The 20,993-nt window shown below is 39.3% G+C and overlaps 1 protein-coding gene across 1 annotated transcript in view; it reads right to left on the reverse strand.

The window, feature by feature from the left end:
• The window catches only part of LOC117511824 (neurexophilin-2-like), a 39,441-nt gene extending 20,889 nt beyond the window's left edge, over window positions 1-18,552 (reverse strand). Inside the window, exon 1 of the mRNA XM_034171734.1 lies at window positions 18,365-18,552. Within this exon, the coding sequence (XP_034027625.1) occupies window positions 18,365-18,457 (93 nt within the window). The 5' untranslated portion in view covers window positions 18,458-18,552. The remainder of the gene's footprint in view (window positions 1-18,364) is intronic.
• Between the last annotated feature and the right edge of the window lie 2,441 nt (window positions 18,553-20,993).

The raw sequence follows: 20,993 nt of genomic DNA on the forward strand, positions 1-20,993 counted from the left end.
CCGGAGACATGCCAGGTGCCGGCATGCTTCAAGGCCTCCGCCATTATCCCCATCCCCAAAAAACAAAAAAATTCAGGATTTAAGGACTACACATCCATCACCCTAACCTCTGTGCTGATGAAGACCTTTGAGTGCCTTGTCCTCACACACCTCAAGGCCATCTCTGACTCTCACCTGCATCCCCTGCAGTTTGCCTACAGTGCTAACAGGTCTGTAGACGACGCTGTCAACAAGGCCCTCCACTTCATCCTCCAGCATCTGGACTCCCCAGGAACCTATGCCAGAATTCTGTTTGTGGACTTCAGCTCTGCTTTCAATACGATCATCCTGGTCCTGCTGCAGAACAAGCTCTCTCAGCTTGGCATGTCTGACTCCACCTGCAGGTGGATCACTGACTTTTTGCTGGGAAAAGAGCTGGGAGGGCACATCTCCAGTACACACTCCATCAATACCGGATCCCCCCAAGGCTGCATTCTTTCCCCCCTACACTTCTCCCTGTACACCAACAGCTGCACCTCCAGTCACCAGTCTGTAAAGCTCCTGAAGTTCGCAGATGATACAACCCTCACTCGACTGATCTCTGATGGGGACGAGTCTGCCTACAAATGGGAGATCTTTCACCTGGTGTCCTGGTGCAAACAGAACAGTTTGGAGCTCAATGCCCTCAAGATAGTGGAGATGATTGTTGACTTTAGAAAGAACACAGTCCTGGCCAACCCCATGACCCTGTGTGACTCCCCAGTCACCATTGTGGAGTCCTTCAGTTAACTGGGGATCACCATCATCCAGGACTTCAAATGGGAGCTGAACGTCTGCTCTCTCATCAAGAGAGCACAACAGAGGATGTACTTTCTGCGGCAGCTGAGGAAAAGTTGGTGAACTTCCACACTGCCATCATTGAGTCCATCATCTCCTCTTTCATCACCGTCTAGGAATGCTGCTGCCACTGCTAAGGACAGGAGCAGACAGCAGTTTATAATCAATAGAGAAAGTGATTAACTGCAGTCTACCATCCCTACAGGACCTGAACACCTCCAGGGCCCCGAGGCAAGCAAGGAAGATTGTTGTCGATCTCAGGACACAAACTTTTTGTCACCCTCCCCTCTGACAGACGACTGAGGTCCATCAGGACTAAAACCTCAACACACAAAAACAGCTTCTTTCCCTCTGCAGCTAGACTTATAAATACTGCCAGAGACCCCATTTACTCCCCCCCCCAACCGACACATCCACAAAATGCAGACTAGTCATCCCCACACTGAAAGGTACTGTACATCTGCACACCAATCATATGCTTTTTCACAGTCCCATCCCACTACATTACATTTATTTAACAGTGAACATAGTCTAGCCTATTTGACTCTTCTACTTTTCACAGAAGTATTTTTTCCTTTTCTTTTTTATTATTGTTGTTTATGCACCAATAACACCAGATCAAAGTCCTTGTATGTGAGAACTGACTTGGCAATAAATTTGATTCTGATCAAATGCGTGAGTGCGTGTGTGTGTGATTTTATTTAAAGATATTTATATTAATATATATATTTATATTAAGATCAATGTAAGTACGTAATAGTATTAATAGTATTGAAAATACATTAAAAATACATGGATGTCACAAAAAAGTCAAATCAAATCAATTTTATTTATATAGCACCAAATCACAACAAATAGTCGCTCCAAGGCGTTTTATATTGTAAGGCAAAAGCCATACAATAATTACAGAAAAACCCCAACGGTCAAAACGACCCCCTATGAGCAAGCACTTGGCGACAGTGGGAAGGAAAAACTCCCTTTTAACAGGAAGAAACCTCCAGCAGAACCAGGCTCAGGGAGGGGCAGTCTTCTGCTGTGACTGGTTGGGGCTGAGGGAGAGAACCAGGAAAAAGACATGCTGTGGAAGAGAGCAGAGATCAATCACCAATGATTAAAAGCAGAGTGGTGCATACAGAGGTGAATAAAAAGAAACACTGGGTGCATCATGGGAACCCCCCAGCAGTCTAAGTCTATAGCAGCATAACTAAGGGATGGTTCAGGGTCACCTGATCCAGCCCTAACTATAAGCTTTAGCAAAAAGGAAAGTTTTAAGCCTAATCTTAAAAGTAGAGAGGGTGTCTGTCTCCCTGATCTGAATTGGGAGCTGGTTCCACAGGAGAGGAGCCTGAAAGCTGAAGGCTCTGCCTCCCATTCTACTCTTACAAACCCTAAGAACTACAAGTAAGCCTGCAGTCTGAGAGCGAAGCGCTCTATTGGGGTGATATGGTACTATGAGATCCCTAAGATAAGATGGGACCTGATTATTCAAAACCTTATAAGTAAGAAGAAGAATTTTAAATTCTATTCTGGAATTAACAGGGAGCCAATGAAGAGAAGCCAATATGGGTGAGATATGCTCTCTCCTTCTAGTCCCTGTCAGCACTCGAGCTGCAGAATTTTGAATTAACTGAAGGTTTTTCAGGGAACTTTTAGGACAACCTGATAATAATGAATACAATAGTCCAGCCTAGAAGAATAATGCATGAATTAGCTTTTCAGCATCACTCTGAGACAAGACCTTTCTAATTTTAGAGATATTGCACAAATGCAAAAAAGCAGTCCTACATATTTGTTTAATATGCGCACTGAAGGACATATCCTGATCAAAAATGACTCCAAGATTTCTCACAGTATTACTAGACGTCAGGGTAATGCCACCCAGAGTAAGGATCTGGTTAGACACCATGTTTCTAAGATTTGTGGGGCCAAGTACAATAACTTCAGTTTTATCTGAATTTAAAAGCAGTAAAAAAAGTGAAAACACTATTTCCATTCTGGTCCATTTAAAAATCAAATCAAATCAATTTTATTTATATAGCGCCAAATCACAACAACAGTTGCCCCAAGGCGCTCTATATTGCAAGGCAAAAGCCATACAATAATTATCAAATCAAATAAATCAATATCAATAAATCAAATGACAAAACAGAATGCACGCAGGCACACAGGGGCCTCTTGGCTGTTAATATGTAGATAATTCAGGTTGTCTTTGTCTTATGTTAATGGTCTGAGATATGCAAGAGCAATAATATGCCAAAATAAATAAAATTAAGATAGGCCTAAAAATATTTTTAAGCCGCTGATTTAAAAACACTGAATGTATCTTTCACACCAAGCAGGTTCTGCTGTCTGAAAAATATTAAAAATCCTTCCTTAACCTTTCTTCTCCTCTTCATCCCTTTCAATGTTCCGGGTGCCATTCTTAAATTGAATTGGATTACATACTTGAAATTAAAAAGGGATTAAACTTTCAACAGGATTCACCTTGTCAGGCACTCACAGCTCATTTCTCTGCATGCACATCGTCTTTCCTCGTCCTCATATTGTGGGGCACTCACTGTAAAAATCTAATGATGCATATTGTATATCAGAAACCATTTCAAAAAAGTCTGCCGTTGCAAAATGGAAATTTTTGTGGCATGTGCATCATCTATAAACATCAGGTCAAAGGACAGATAAGATGTCATAGTACGTCTTGAACTGTGTCCCTAGTACTTACCTCGTGTATGTACTACATTAATTAGTTGGGAAGTAGGATCCTAACCAAAAACTGAGCATCTGTTGCTCATTATTTGTTTTGACCATTTTATTTTGTGTCTTGCCCATGTTGTGTTTTTACCGTAACCACCCAGTGGTTTGAATGCTGGAGTTTCTTGTTGCAAAGCTGTGTACTCCCAGCATGCCACTGGGTTGATGCTGGTTACAAACATATGCCAAAAGATAAGCCCACACCCTCAAAGGTTTCATGTCCCTGTGAGTCATATTTGAGAATATGAACAAATGACATACAGTAGTGTTCAGAATAATAGTAGTGCTATGTGACTAAAAAGATTAATCCAGGTTTTGAGTATATTTCTTATTGTTACATGGGAAACAAGGTACCAGTAGATTCAGTAGATTCTCACAAATCCAACAAGACCAAACATTCAATGATATGCACACTCTTAAGGCTATGAAATTGGGCTATTAGTAAAAAAAAAAAAGTAGAAAAGGGGGTGTTCACAATAATAGTAGTGTGGCATTCAGTCAGTGAGTTTGTCAATTTTGTGGAAAAAACAGGTATGAATCAGGTGTCCCCTATGTAAGGATGAAGCCAGCACCTGTTGAACATGCTTTTCTCTTTGAAAGCCTGAGGAAAATGGGACGTTCAAGACATTGTTCAGAAGAACAGCGTAGTTTGATTAAAAAGTTGATTGGAGAGGGGAAAACTAATACGCAGGTGCAAGAAATTATAGGCTGTTCATCTACAATGATCTCCAATGCTTTAAAATGGACAAAAAAAACCAGAGACGCGTGGAAGAAAACGGAAAACAACCATCAAAATGGATAGAAGAATAACCAGAATGGCAAAGGCTCACCCATTGATCAGCTCCAGGATGATCAAAGACAGTCTGGAGTTACCTGTAAGTGCTGTGACAGTTAGAAGACGCCTGTGTGAAGCTAATTTATTTGCAAGAATCCCTCGCAAAGTCCTTCTGTTAAATAAAAGACATGCAGAAGAGGTTACAATTTGCCAAAGAACACATCAACTGGCCTAAAGAGAAATGGAGGAATATTTTGTGGACTGATGAGAGTAAAATTGTTCTTTTTGGGTCCAAGCCCCCAAACTCTGAATTCAAGCCACAGTTCACAGTGAAGACAGTGAAGCATGGTGGTGCAAGCATCATGATATGGGCATGTTTCTCCTACTATGGTGTTGGGCCTATATATCGCATACCAGGTATCATGGATCAGTTTGGATATGTCAAAATACTTAAAGAGGTCATGTTGCCTTATGCTGAAGAGGACATGCCCTTGAAATGGGTGTTTTAACAAGACAATGACCCCAAGCACACAAGTAAACCAGGAAAATCTTGGTTCCAAACCAACAAAATTAATGCCTTGCAGATTTGAAGAAATCATGAAAAACTGTGGTTATACAACTAAATACTAGTTTAGTGATTCACAGGATTGCTAAAAAAGCAGTTTGAACATAACAGTTTTGAGTTTGCAGCGTCAACAGCAGATGTTACTATTATTGCCTTTGCCTCTACTGGTGGTTGGCTCTCACTGCGGTATTGTATCACTTCCTGTTCCGGAGCACAGCGGTGTTTTTCTGTATCTGTTAGCTGTTTAATCTGCGCAGTTAGATTGATCTAGTTATCTAGATTACGATTTGTTTCCCAGTGTAATCTTTACGTGCCTTAACTAAAGCACTCCTTCTGCTGAATCACCTCTAAATCATTTACACATTATTCACTTTGCGTGTTTTTAGGAATCCGCTAGCTTAGCGTAGCTACTAGCTCTTAGCCGATTTAGCATGGCGGCTTCTCCTGTCTCTCCCGCACTTTTCTGCTCTGGGTGTGAAATGTTTAGTTATTCCTCGGCCTCCTTTAGCAGTAATGGTACTTGTAATAAGTGTAGCTTATTCGTAGCTTTGGAGGCCAGGCTGGGCGAATTGGAGACTCGGCTCCGCACCGTGGAAAATTCTACAGCTAGCCAGGCCCCTGTGGTCGGTGCGGACCAAGGTAGCTTAGCCGCCGTTAGTTACCCCCTGGCAGATCCCGAGCAGCCGGGAAAGCAGGCTGACTGGGTGACTGTGAGGAGGAAGCGTAGCCCTAAACAGAAGCCCCGTGTACACCGCCAACCCGTTCACATCTCTAACCGTTTTTCCCCACTCGACGACACACCCGCCGAGGATCAAACTCTGGTTATTGGCGACTCTGTTTTGAGAAATGTGAAGTTAGCGACACCAGCAACCATAGTCAATTGTCTTCCGGGGGCCAGAGCAGGCGACATTGAAGGAAATTTGAAACTGCTGGCTAAGGCTAAGCGTAAATTTGGTAAGATTGTAATTCACGTCGGCAGTAATGACACCCGGTTACGCCAATCGGAGGTCACTAAAATTAACATTAAATCGGTGTGTAACTTTGCAAAAACAATGTCGGACTCTGTAGTTTTCTCTGGGCCCCTCCCCAATCAGACCGGGAGTGACATGTTTAGCCGCATGTTCTCCTTGAATTGCTGGCTGTCTGAGTGGTGTCCAAAAAATGAGGTGGGCTTCATAGGTAATTGGCAAAGCTTCTGGGGAAAACCTGGTCTTGTTAGGAGAGACGGCATCCATCCCACTTTGGATGGAGCAGCTCTCATTTCTAGAAATCTGGCCAATTTTCTTAAATCCTCCAAACCGTGACTATCCAGGGTTGGGACCAGGAAGCAGAGTTGTAGTCTTACACACCTCTCTGCAGCTTCTCTCCCCCTGCCATCCCCTCATTACCCCATCCCCGTAGAGACGGTGCCTGCTCCCAGACTACCAATAACCAGCAAAAATGTATTTAAGCATAAAAATTCAAAAAGAAAAAATAATATAGCACCTTCAACTGCACCACAGACTAAAACAGTTAAATGTGGTCTATTAAACATTAGGTCTCTCTCTTCTAAGTCCCTGTTGGTAAATGATATAATAATTGATCAACATATTGATTTATTCTGCCTTACAGAAACCTGGTTACAGCAGGATGAATATGTTAGTTTAAATGAGTCAAAACCCCTGAGTCACACTAACTGTCAGAATGCTCGTAGCACGTGCCGGGGCGGAGGATTAGCAGCAATCTTCCATTCCAGCTTATTAATTAATCAAAAACCCAGACAGAGCTTTAATTCATTTGAAAGCTTGACTCTTAGTCTTGTCCATCCAAATTGGAAGTCCCAAAAACCAGTTTTATTTGTTATTATCTATCGTCCACCTGGTCGTTACTGTGAGTTTCTCTGTGAATTTTCAGACCTTTTGTCTGACTTAGTGCTTAGCTCAGATAAGATAATTATAGTGGGCGATTTTAACATCCACACAGATGCTGAGAATGACAGCCTCAACACTGCATTTAATCTATTATTAGACTCTATTGGCTTTGCTCAAAAAGTAAATGAGTCCACCCACCACTTTAATCATATCTTAGATCTTGTTCTGACTTATGGTATGGAAATAGAAGACTTAACAGTATTCCCTGAAAACTCCCTTCTGTCTGATCATTTCTTAATAACATTTACATTTACTCTGATGGACTACCCAGCAGTGGGGAATAAGTTTCATTACACTAGAAGTCTTTCAGAAAGCGCTGTAACTAGGTTTAAGGATATGATTCCTTCTTTATGTTCTCTAATGCCATATACCAACACAGTGCAGAGTAGCTACCTAAACTCTGTAAGTGAGATAGAGTATCTCGTCAATAGTTTTACATCCTCATTGAAGACAACTTTGGATGCTGTAGCTCCTCTAAAAAAGAGAGCTTTAAATCAGAAGTGCCTGACTCCGTGGTATAACTCACAAACTCGTAGCTTAAAGCAGATAACCTGTACGTTGGAGAGGAAATGGCGTCTCACTAATTTAGAAGATCTTCACTTAGCCTGGAAAAAGAGTCTGTTGCTCTATAAAAAAAAGCCCTCCGTAAAGCTAGGACATCTTTCTACTCATCACTAATTGAAGAAAATAAGAACAACCCCAGGTTTCTTTTCAGCACTGTAGCCAGGCTGACAAAGAGTCAGAGCTCTATTGAGCCGAGTATTCCATTAACTTTAACTAGTAATGACTTCATGACTTTCTTTGCTAACAAAATTTTAACTATTAGAGAAAAAATTATTCATAACCATCCCAAAGACGTATCGTTATCTTTGGCTTTCAGTGATGCCGGTATTTGGTTAGACTCTTTCTCTCCGATTGTTCTGTCTGAGTTATTTTCATTAGTTACTTCATCCAAACCATCAACATGTTTATTAGACCCCATTCCTACCAGGCTGCTCAAGGAAGCCCTACCATTATTTAATGCTTCGATCTTAAATATGATCAATCTATCTTTGTTAGTTGGCTATGTACCACAGGCTTTTAAGGTGGCAGTAATTAAACCATTACTTAAAAAGCCATCACTTGACCCAGCTATCTTAGCTAATTATAGGCCAATCTCCAACCTTCCTTTTCTCTCAAAAATTCTTGAAAGGGTAGTTGTAAAACAGCTAACTGATCATCTGCAGAGGAATGGTCTATTTGAAGAGTTTCAGTCAGGTTTTAGAATTCATCATAGTACAGAAACAGCATTAGTGAAGGTTACAAATGATCTTCTTATGGCCTCGGACAGTGGACTCATCTCTGTGCTTGTTCTGTTAGACCTCAGTGCTGCTTTTGATACAGTTGACCATAAAATTTTATTACAGAGATTAGAGCATGCCATAGGTATTAAAGGCACTGCGCTGCGGTGGTTTGAATCATATTTGTCTAATAGATTACAATTTGTTCATGTAAATGGGGAATCTTCTTCACAGACTAAAGTTAATTATGGAGTTCCACAAGGTTCTGTGCTAGGACCAATTTTATTCACTTTATACATGCTTCCCTTAGGCAGTATTATTAGACGGTATTGCTTAAATTTTCATTGTTACGCAGATGATACCCAGCTTTATCTATCCATGAAGCCAGAGGACACACACCAATTAGCTAAACTGCAGGATTGTCTTACAGACATAAAGACATGGATGACCTCTAATTTCCTGCTTTTAAACTCAGATAAAACTGAAGTTATTGTACTTGGCCCCACAAATCTTAGAAACATGGTGTCTAACCAGATCCTTACTCTGGATGGCATTACCCTGACCTCTAGTAATACTGTGAGAAATCTTGGAGTCATTTTTGATCAGGATATGTCATTCAAAGCGCATATTAAACAAATATGTAGGACTGCTTTTTTGCATTTACGCAATATCTCTAAAATCAGAAAGGTCTTGTCTCAGAGTGATGCTGAAAAACTAATTCATGCATTTATTTCCTCTAGGCTGGACTATTGTAATTCATTATTATCAGGTTGTCCTAAAAGTTCCCTAAAAAGCCTTCAGTTAATTCAAAATGCTGCAGCTAGAGTACTGACGGGGACTAGAAGGAGAGAGCATATCTCACCCATATTGGCCTCTCTTCATTGGCTTCCTGTTAATTCTAGAATAGAATTTAAAATTCTTCTTCTTACTTATAAGGTTTTGAATAATCAGGTCCCATCTTATCTTAGGGATCTCGTAGTACCATATCACCCCAATAGAGCGTTTCGCTCTCAGACTGCAGGCTTACTTGTAGTTCCTAGGGTTTGTAAGAGTAGAATGGGAGGCAGAGCCTTCAGCTTTCAGGCTCCTCTCCTCTGGAACCAGCTCCCAATTCAGATCAGGGAGACAGACACCCTCTCTACTTTTAAGATTAGGCTTAAAACTTTCCTTTTTGCTAAAGCTTATAGTTAGGGCTGGATCAGGTGACCCTGAACCATCCCTTAGTTATGCTGCTATAGACGTAGACTGCTGGGGGGTTCCCATGATGCACTGTTTCTTTCTCTTTTTGCTCTGTATGCACCACTCTGCATTTAATCATTAGTGATCGATCTCTGCTCCCCTCCACAGCATGTCTTTTTCCTGGTTCTCTCCCTCAGCCCCAACCAGTCCCAGCAGAAGACTGCCCCTCCCTGAGCCTGGTTCTGCTGGAGGTTTCTTCCTGTTAAAAGGGAGTTTTTCCTTCCCACTGTAGCCAAGTGCTTGCTCACAGGGGGTCGTTTTGACCATTGGGGGTTTACATAATTATTGTATGGCCTTGCCTATATAAAAAAATTGATTGATTGATTGATTGATTGTGAACACCCCATTTTCTACTTTTTTTTTTTACTAATAGCCCAATTTCATAGCCTTAAGAGTGTGCATATCATGAATGCTTGGTCTTGTTGGATTTGTGAGAATCTACTGAATCTACTGGTACCTTGTTTCCCATGTAACAATAAGAAATATACTCAAAACCTGGAATAATCTTTTTAGTCACATAGCACTACTATTATTCTGAACACTACTGTATACTGTATTGTCATGCAGATTGGAGGACCTCTTGCCTTCCCTGTCCATCACGCGATGAGATTCACCTCCCTTCATGGAAGCACACACCTCACTATTACATTCCTTTCCTGTAGGTGTTGCAGGTTGACAAACAAGCAGTGGCTATTGTAATGAAATCAGTGTGATGTCATGTTGTATCATATTCTTCCCTACCTGTGTCTAAATTATCTGAAAAAAGTTGGGTAAAGTCAAGTGTACGGCAATACTGGACAGTACAATTACACTACTTGCTTCTTCCAAGAAAAGGTAGCTAAGCAGAAAGGAGCTGGTCTGCTCATGGTGCATATCTGTGTCCTTGGAGAAGACACTTAATTGACATGGTTTCATTTCACCCAGCTGTAAATATGTACCAGCCTTAACCGGGGAAGTAACCTGCGCCCCGTCGAGAGGGCGCAATAATAGAATTCAGAAATAGAAACCAGCACAAATGGGCTTCAGGGCCTACGAATTTAAAATGACTTCTGCCATATTAGCTAGCTATGTATGTCACCTGATACACACACACAAACAAAAAATACATAATTTGCAGTGTTTCAAAGTAAACACATCTTCACATAAGTAATAATTTATTAGCATTTCATATGATATGCTAAAAAATATAATGTATTCTATAAATTAAAATGACTATATATAATTTGCAGGTATGTATAAAACAATAAGGGATAGTAAAAATGTAATTCTTATATTAATATCTGGCTAGCTGCCAAGTTGCTACAATGTCTCTATATGCTAGCTTTGTTATTACGTCCACCAAGGACGTAATAAAATCATTGGCATCTATTTGCCTGTCTGTTAACAAAATTACGTCAAAACTACTGCATGGATTCCGACAAAATTTTCACCTCAGATAGATATTAGGCCATGGAAGAAACCATTACATTTTGGAGGTGATTCTGGATCAAGTTTCACTTTATATAGGCTTTGAAGGATTATGTCAAAAGTACTTCACGGATTCACGCTAAATTTTCACCACGGATAGATATTAAACCAGAGGTCTCAAACTTGTTCGAGAAAGGGCCGAGAAGGTGCAGACTTTCATTGCAATCACAAACTCCACCAGGTGATTTCACTGATTAACTGATTACAGCTGCTCAAAGTGATGTTAATCAGTGAAATCACCTGGTGGAGTTTGTGATTGCAAAGAAGGCCTGTACCTTCTTGGCCCTTTCTCGAACAAGTTTGAGACCTCTGTATTAAGTCATGGAAGACTCCATTAAATTTTGGAGGTGATCCAGATCCGAATCCAGATTCTGGATCAAGATTTATATATGCTTTGAAGGATTACATCAAAGCTACTTCATTGATTCTCACCAAATTTGCACCACAGATAGATATTAGGGCATGAAAGACTCCACTGAGTTTTGGAGGTGATCCGGATCTGGATTCTGGATCAAGGTTTCCCTTCATATAGGCTTTGAAGGATTATGTCAAAACTACTTCATTGATTCTCACCAAATTTGTACCACAGAGATATTAGGGCATGGAAGACTCCACTGAATTTTTGAGGTCTTCCAGAACCGAACTGGTGGACGTCAGAAATCTCAGATTGCTCTTGTTTAGTATATAGCTTCCTTGTAAATTAGCCCATTAATGTAATTTGCCTGTAACTAATGTATCTTGCTAATTGCTGTTCATTCCACAACATCAGGCTGCTGTACAGTTTGTGATTTTATTAAATACTTGTGATGTGATATCTTAGCCTACCTCATTTTGAGAGAATAAATTGCATTAATAAGCCCTATGGGGTATTAATAAAAAATTAAACCAGTGACAGCACATTTCCTAAACCAAATTATGAGTCTGTGCTCACTAAATTTATGTGCAGACACATTTGCTAGTTCAAAACAACAACAACAATAATAATACGTAATAATCTAATGAATAACTTGTCTAGTGGTGCTCCTGAAAGGACCACTAGACAAGTATTTGTAATTTAAGATCTTATTTAGCCTTTCTGTAAAATCATACAGCAGATGTACATGTAATTAAATTGTTAAATTTATTTACTGTATCAGATCGATGCAACATATACAGTAATATCTTTGTTTAAGTCATGTCACCTTCTTGTGGATTTATACATATATCATATTCACATATATATTACACATACATCACATTTATACATACACATCAGACTGTACAACTCCTCACTTGGGGGGAGGAGGAGTAACAGGAAGACATAGGATGGGAAGGAGAGGAACAGTAGTCGCAAGTAAACCAGTAGTAGTATCAGTATGTCTGGTATTTTTATTTATATATGTAAATTTTTTTTTTTTTTTTGCTTTCACTTTTGATGATCTGTGTGCTTCTTATCATGTGTGCTGCTATACAATGCTACTGGAACCTCAATTTCCCTGAGGAAGTCTTCCCATGAGATTAATAAAGTTCTCTCTAATCTGATCTATTACATATTAAAATGCCATTTATCTTGAAAAGTAATTGCTTTGTGGATTTGTGGCATCAGTAGCTTTAGTATGATTTTATCTCATGAAGACCAAAGTACATCCACTGAAACAGTTGTAGCATTACTATTGGTAGTAGTAATAGCAGTAGTAGCAAAAGGAACAGTTTTATTTGGGTAGCACTTTCAAATAAAATACAGTAGTACTTCTACAACCCCTGGCAAAAATTATGGAATCACCGGCCTCGGAGGATGTTCATTCAGTTGTTTAATTTTGTAGAAAAAAAGCAGATCACAGACATGACACAAAACTAAAGTCATTTCAAATGGCAACTTTCTGGCTTTAAGAAACACTATAAGAAATCAGGAAAAAAAATTGTGGCAGTCAGTAACGGTTACTTTTTTAGACCAAGGAGAGGGAAAAAAATATGGAATCACTCAATTCTGAGGAAAAAATTATGGAATCATGAAAAACAAAAGAACGCTCCAACACATCACTAGTATTTTGTTGCACCACCTCTGGCTTTTATAACAGCTTGCAGTCTCTGAGGCATGGACTTAATGAGTGACAAACAGTACTCTTCATCAATCTGGCTCCAACTTTCTCTGATTGCTGTTGCCAGATCAGCTTTGCAGGTTGGAGCCTTGTCATGGACCATTTTCTTCAACTTCCAAAGATTTTCAATTGGATTAAGATCCGGACTATTTGCAGGCCATGACAGTGATCCTATGTGTCTTTTTGCAAGGAATGTTTTCACAGTTTTTGCTCTATGGCAAGATGCATTATCATCTTGAAAAATGATTTCATCATCCCCAAACATCCTTTCAATTGATGGGATAAGAAAAGTGTCCAAAATATCAATGTAAACTTGTGCATTTATTGATGATGTAATGACAGCCATCTCCCCAGTGCCTTTACCTGACATGCAGCCCCATATCATCAATGACTGGAAATATACATGCTCTCTTCAGGCAGTCATCTTTATAAATCTCATTGGAACGGCACCAAACAAAAGTTCCAGCATCATCACCTTGCCCATTGCAGATTCGAGATTCATCACTGAATATGACTTTCATCCAGTCATCCACAGTCCACGATTGCTTTTCCTTAGCCCGTTGTAACCTTGTTTTTTTCTGTTATGGTGTTAATGATGGCTTTCGTTTAGCTTTTCTGTATGTAAATCCCATTTCCTTTAGGTGGCTTCTTACAGTTCGGTCACAGACGTTGACTCCAGTTTCCTCCCATTCGTTCCTCATTTGTTTTGTTGTGCATTTTTGATTTTTGAGACATATTGCTTTAAGTTTTCTGTCTTGACGCTTTGATGTCTTCCTTGGTCTACCAGTATGTTTGCCTTTAACAACCTTCCCATGTTGTTTGTATTTGGTCCATCTTTTGCAACATTGCATGATGATTTACCCTCTTTTAAGAGTTTGATAATCCTCTCCTTTGTTTCAATTGACATCTCTCGTGTTGGAGCCATGATTCATGTCAGTCCACTTGGTGCAACAGCTCTCCAAGGTGTGATCACTCCTTTTTAGATGCAGACTAACGAGCAGATCTGATTTGATGCAGGTGTTAGTTTTGGGGATGAAAATTTCCAGGGTGATTCCATAATTTATTCCTCAGAATTGAGTGAGTCCATATTTTTTTCCCTCTGCTTGGTCTAAAAAAGTAACCGTTACTGACTGCCACAATTTTTTTTCTTGATTTCTTATAGTGTTTCTTAAAGCCAGAAAGTTGCCATTGGAAATGACTTTAGTTTTGTGTCATGTCTGTGATCTGCTTTTTTTCTACAAAATTAAACAACTGAATGAACATCCTCTGAGGCTGGTGATTCCATAATTATTGCCAGGGGTTGTACAACCTCAACACAACGAAAACAATAAAACTAATTATGAACCAAAATCAATCAAACAAGTTTAAACAACATACAAATAAAAAACACAAGAACAGGTATCACTCAAGATTAATATTCAGGAACATTAATCTACAGTGTATAGTTATAATTACAGCTGATGGTTTAAAACAGTGGGAAAAAAACTAACACTGTGAAACAGAAGTTTGGATCAAAGAAGCTTATTTCAAGCCAGGCAGGCACACGCTGCTTCATCTATTAAATTGCACAAATCCAAATAAATCCCAGCATAAATTAGCCTATGGTGTGTTTTGCTGCACAGCGGGTGACGGGGGCTTGAGGTGTGCACTCACAATCAGATGTTTGCAAAAAGTACAAACTGACTGGGTCTGCTGACTGAACTGAGAAGTTTAGCACACAGTTATATTTTAAATAACACTTCTGTTTAAAAAATGGATTGAAGATGATGCTGTAAAGTCTTTATGGAACTGAGTCAGGAGGTGGGCAAAACTTTATGCATTTGATTTATTTCTCTTTCGCTCTTACTTTTGCTCTCTTTTTAAAAATGATTTTATTTTATTTTTTTGTTTTTGAGACAAGGTGGAAGTTTGGTCTTATTTCTCTGGATATCTGTGTAAACACCTGCCAGGATATCATTATTTCACCCTGATAAGGGGAATTTTCAACAAACTGAACCTACCAAAAGTCTGAGTGCCAATCTTTGCCTTCTTCTGTAAGCGTAAAGTAAGATCCAGCTGTGTCTATTGTTACGAGCCTAAATCTGCAGCTATGTGCTGCTCTCACCTGCTCTAATTGGAGCCCGCTGTGTGACAGCCGTGTCAGTGGCTTTCTGTCAAGATGCCAGCACAGTGAGTAACAGCGGCGGAGTGGATGCAGCACAACACCTGAGCAAATCCACCTGCAGAGGCTGCAAACCCACAGCAATAATTGCGTTTTAAGGACAGAGAGAACATTGTTGCTGTCGGGTGTAAAGATGTGGCACATTTTCACCTCTTAACAAAAAATACTGAGAGTGTTTTTAAGCCTCAGGGTCTTAAGAATTACTTTTGAACCCAAAGAAACTGTGCAGACTTTTCCCATTACAATTAATAAAGTTATTATTATTATTATTATTAATGAGCCAAAATTTGCATTATTTGCATTGCATTTACATTTGCAATACGGATCAGATGCAGATCAAATTTTGTCTATTCACTGAGAGTGGCAGTTTGCACCTCACTGTCACAAATGAGTGATTGAGGGACTTTTGATTGAGATATAATGCAAAATGTACATAAAATGGGCTTTTCAATATTAAATTCAAATGTCCACAAAACCCACATTCCAGATCAGATCCGGATCAAACTTTGCCAGTCGATAGTGAGTGAAAGTCTGCACCCCACTTTTAAATATGAGAGTGATTGAGGCATGTTTGATTCAGATATAATGTAAAATTAAATGGGGCTTTCAATGTTAAATTTAAATGGCCACAAAATCTATAATCTGGATCAGATCCAGATCAAACTTCATCAGTAAATAAAGGATACCATCCTTCATCACTGTGCCAAATATGAAAGAAGTTTATTTATTTTTTGACAGAGTTATGAATTTTTGAATATTCATTCAATGTTAAAGGTAGGGATTTGTCCAATTTTCCAAGATTTTTCCTGACTTTTCCCTTTGACAATTCCCTTCCCTTTGAAAATTTAATCACTTCTTGCCTATCAGGAGATGAATCTTCAGTACAAATATATAACAATATATGAAAAATTGTGGGTTATTAAATTAAATTAAACCCAGATGGTGTATCAGATTATACCGAATTTTGTCAAACAGAAGAAACAACTCTGAGTCACAAGTCGTTCAACACAATGTAGACTCTATAATATTAAGAGCAGATAACAAAAAGGTCCAGTCAGAACAATTAAGAGTAAGGTAAGTGTTCAAATTAAACATCTCAAATTTTTACATATATTTGCACAATGAACAAAAAAGTCATAGTTTGTTTTAAACAGCAAATATTACAAGACTCTGCAAAAGTCTGAAACATGCTTGTGTTTCTGTAAACATGACTTTTCATTCGCTTGGTTTTAGTGCAGAAGGTTCCCAGTTCAAGCCCTGTCACATTTGTCCATGTAATGTGGAGTTGCATCAGGAAGGTCATCTGGTGTAAAACCTGTGCCACTTCAACATATTGATCCACCTTGGATTTTCTGTGGTGACCCCGAGTGAAAACAAGGGTCCAGCTGAAGGGCCTTATTTTTTATCAATCAATCAATTTTTTTTATATAGCGCCAAATCACAACAAACAGTTGCCCCAAGGCGCTTTATATTGTAAGGCAAGGCCATACAATAATTATGTAAAACCCCAACGGTCAAAACGACCCCCTGTGAGCAAGCACTTGGCTACAGTGGGAAGGAAAAACTCCCTTTTAACAGGAAGAAACCTCCAGCAGAACCAGGCTCAGGGAGGGGCAGTCTTCTGCTGGGACTGGTTGGGGCTGAGGGAGAGAACCAGGAAAAAGACATGCTGTGGAGGGGAGCAGAGATCGATCACTAATGATTAAATGCAGAGTGGTGCATACAGAGCAAAAAGAGAAAGAAACAGTGCATCATGGGAACCCCCCAGCAGTCTACGTCTATAGCAGCATAACTAAGGGATGGTTCAGGGTCACCTGATCCAGCCCTAACTATAAGCTTTAGCAAAAAGGAAAGTTTTAAGCCTAATCTTAAAAGTAGAGAGGGTGTCTGTCTCCCTGATCTGAATTGGGAGCTGGTTCCACAGGAGAGGAGCCTGAAAGCTGAAGGCTCTGCCTCCCATTCTACTCTTACAAACCCTAGGAACTACAAGTAAGCCTGCAGTCTGAGAGCGAAGCGCTCTATTGGGGTGATATGGTACTACGAGGTCCCTAAGATAAGATGGGACCTGATTATTCAAAACCTTATAAGTAAGAAGGAGAATTTTAAATTCTATTCTAGAATTAACAGGAAGCCAATGAAGAGAGGCCAATATGGGTGAGATATGCTCTCTCCTTCTAGTCCCCGTTAGTACTCTAGCTGCAGCATTTTGAATTAACTGAAGGCTTTTTAGGGAACTTTTAGGACAACCTGATAATAATGAATTACAATAGTCCAGCCTAGAGGAAATAAATGCATGAATTAGTTTTTCAGCATCACTCTGAGACAAGACCTTTCTCATTTTAGAGATATTGCGCAAATGCAAAAAAGCAGTCCTACATATTTGTTTAATATGCGCTTTGAATGACATATCCTGATCAAAAATGACTCCAAGATTTCTCACAGTATTACTAGAGGTCAGGGTAATGCCATCCACAGTAAGGATCTGGTTAGACACCATGTTTCTAAGATTTGTGGGGCCAACTACAATGTATTATAAAGTATTACGTCAGTAATAAATAAAGTTTGACATAAAAAAAACAAGTGCTAAATACAGAGTATATTAAAAGCATCAGATGTGTTCAGAAGAATAAAAACTTGAATAATTTGCAGATTTACAGCCACAAAAGCAACAAATGTGAAAATAATCAATGAACAATGAATTTATCAAAATAATCTTCTAAAATCACAAGATAGTTCACCCATAAGAATTCATCTTTAAAGGTACTGTAAATGGTAACCACACAAGATGCTTATTTTGTTTCCTTTTCACTGCTTTGTACTCTCAACTGAAATTAATTTGATATTTATAAGCATTTCATTACTTATGCTTTATGATCTGTTTTATCATATAATGGATATTTACATGAAAATAAGTTATCAACATATTTTAAAAAATTGTTAAATTTTAACTTCATTCATCAAATATAGTCCATAAAATTCTCACTTCAGTCAATAACTGTACTTCGTTGTAACTGATCTTCCCATAAAACATACTGTTAGCTCTGTATTTATATTAATTATCTTAAGACAGCATTGTATTTATTCATTTTTGGACAAGAACATGTCCAAATTCTTTCAAAGATGCACTTTAATCTCACACAAATAAACATGTTTTTCATTAAATTAAGAAACTAGATTAATAATCAGTGCTGCAGTGAGAATCAATGAGCTTTATAAATTAATCCATCACATTTTTTTCCATCCAGTGTTTGTTGTCTAACCACCAGCAGATGAAGTCTTCATAAATGCGATGTATTAAGTGATGTGGTGCTGATGCTGATCTTACCGATGAAGGGAGAAACCACAGGCAGGTGAAGGTGATGGCAAAGTTCACACACACAGCCTTCATTTTCCACCAGCAATGGCAAGGATTCTCCATCCAAAGAGTCTGTCTGACCCACCGAGTAAAATAAGTGGTAATGTTAGTTTAAAAAAAAAATGTTCACAAATGCCACTTCAAAAAAGTGGAGAAGACATTCTACCGCGAGAGACTCACAAAGCTCTGGAGTAAATACCCGTCTCATTGCTCACCCCCGTCTCTCTCTCTCTCTCTCTCTCTCCCCTCAAAACACACACAGCATGTTTTAATCCCTTAAGGGGGAATTCTATTCACTTCACTGATTCCTTGCACACTTACACTAAGCGTTATTCTAATGTGTATTCACAGAGATCTGACCACCGTTTTATGGCTCATGACCCTATTTTAAAATCTGACATTGTTCTTGACCCTACCTGTTTGAATTGTTGGCATTTATTTGGTATTTGATGTGTTTTCACCTCCAGTGAGCAGAATATATTTTCTAGGTAACATGCCTCATGTACCATGATAATCACATCGTGGTTTTGACACAAGTATTGTGATGTTGTGCTACTATATAAACAACTTCATTGAAGAAAATAAAAGCAGGGGTGGTGGCCAAGCCAGGAAGGGCATCCGGCGTAAAACTTGTGCCAATTCAACATGCAGATCCACCTTGGATTTGTTGTGGCAACCCCGAGTGCAAACAAGGGAGCAGCTGAAGGGACTTACTATTGAAGAAAATAAATGGCTTCTATAAATGTGCCAACAGGAAACAGTTGACATTCAGACTTATAATATTATTATAATATAACTCGTTTGAACATCTGATTCTCCGCTCTGCCCACGATGCCATATATTGCCAAGGTCGGAAGAATAAAAATCAGCCGTATTACTTTTCAGAGTATGGGCCAGGAGGCCTATATACAGTGACATTCTTAGATGAATTTAGTGCGTTCATCTCTTGTTGACTAGTGCAGATAGTGCAGATTCACTGCAGCTCGTTGACCACCTTACTGAGAGTAATCTTTTTGAGTCACTGCAGTCTGCTTTTAGAAAATATCATTCCACAGAGACAGCAATCACTATGGTTATGGCTAGCATATTGGCATAGTATGGTACTATGCTTTTTACTCTTTTAATTCATTTTATTAGGAAACAGAGTGGGCTGTGGCCTCAACTTTATCTAAATTCTGGGTCTTTTAGTGAAGCTTGGGGCTAGTGGCCGACAAACACCTTAGTATTTCTTTAGTTTTTCTTGTTGCTTAATGCTGACAAATTATACTGTATTTGTTGTCTTTCTGATGCCTGATTCTGTTTTTTCTCTCTGTTTGAGGTGCGGCTCCATCCAGAGATGGGTGTGGTGTCTGTTTCTGTGGCCCTCCTGTCCTGTGCACCGGCAACATTTCCTGTATATTCATTTTGTGAATTGTTTTGTAAATCGTGTCGGTAAATCGGCAGTGGGAGTTTTTCCTTACCACTGTCGCCTGTGTGCTTGCTCTGGGGGTTAGTAGGCTTCGACCTTATCACTTGTGTGAAGCGCCTTGAGGCAACTTTCTTCTGATTTGGCAATGTATAAATGAAATAAAATGAATTGAAATTACACAGAGGTCAAAATGCAAAAATGCTCGAACCATGTTGAAAACTATACCACATTATTTGTCCGATCATAACAATTCCAAAAAGGTATAATTTGGACTATCTATGACTGAATGTTCTGGAAGTTATGGGTTAAAACAGCAAAAAATGGTAACAAAGGTCAGTTTCACTTTGTACACAGGTCAAAAGTTAAACTTGCTCCAAATTCAGTATAAAATTATGCAAATTATTGGCTGAAATAAAAGGATTAACAAATGGAATAGTTTTGACTGTGTTGAATGTTTGGTCTCCAAAGTAAAGGTCAAACAAGGTCAATGACCATTGGATTCTATGACATGTGATATATGTTACCCCTTTGATAACTAAGCATGACACATGGTGCAAACTATTCCTTTTTAGAACATTATTAACACAAACAACAATGTGCTTTAAAAAATTCTGTCATAATGAATGTCTCACTCATCTTCAACCACTATCCAAGATTGGGGCAGGGGGAGCAGGAACCTATCCCAGCAGTTATAGGGCGTGAGGCAGGGTACATCCTGGATAGGATGCCAGTCTGTCGCAGGTCACATATAAACAAACAAACACATTCACACCTACACTCACAATTTAAAGTTCCTAATTCACCTAACCTGCATGTCTTTTTATGTGGGAGGCAGCCAGAGCACCTGGAGCAGAGGTGAAAGTAAGCCGGAACGCAGCGGTATGCCATGCCAGGAAGAGATAAACAGTCCTCTACAGCCGGTACGCAGGGGTACACCTTTCAGGGGTGACTGTTTCATTTAATTTATTTTATTTGACATTTTCAGAGAAACACTGCTTAAAAGCAGCGCCACGTTTTGGATTTTGGAGCGCCTTTGGTTGCTTTACAGTGGTTGGTGGTGGTGATGCTTGCAAAGTTGTTTGTGTTGAGTTTAACAGAGATGTGTGGGTCTTCCAAAGAAAAGAATGACAACTTTATTACAGTTCTGCATATACAGCACATCCACCTGCTGCTCATCCCTGCTCACCAACA

The sequence above is a fragment of the Thalassophryne amazonica genome, chromosome 6, assembly GCF_902500255.1.
Source record: "Thalassophryne amazonica chromosome 6, fThaAma1.1, whole genome shotgun sequence".
NCBI classification, from domain to species: domain Eukaryota; kingdom Metazoa; phylum Chordata; class Actinopteri; order Batrachoidiformes; family Batrachoididae; genus Thalassophryne; species Thalassophryne amazonica.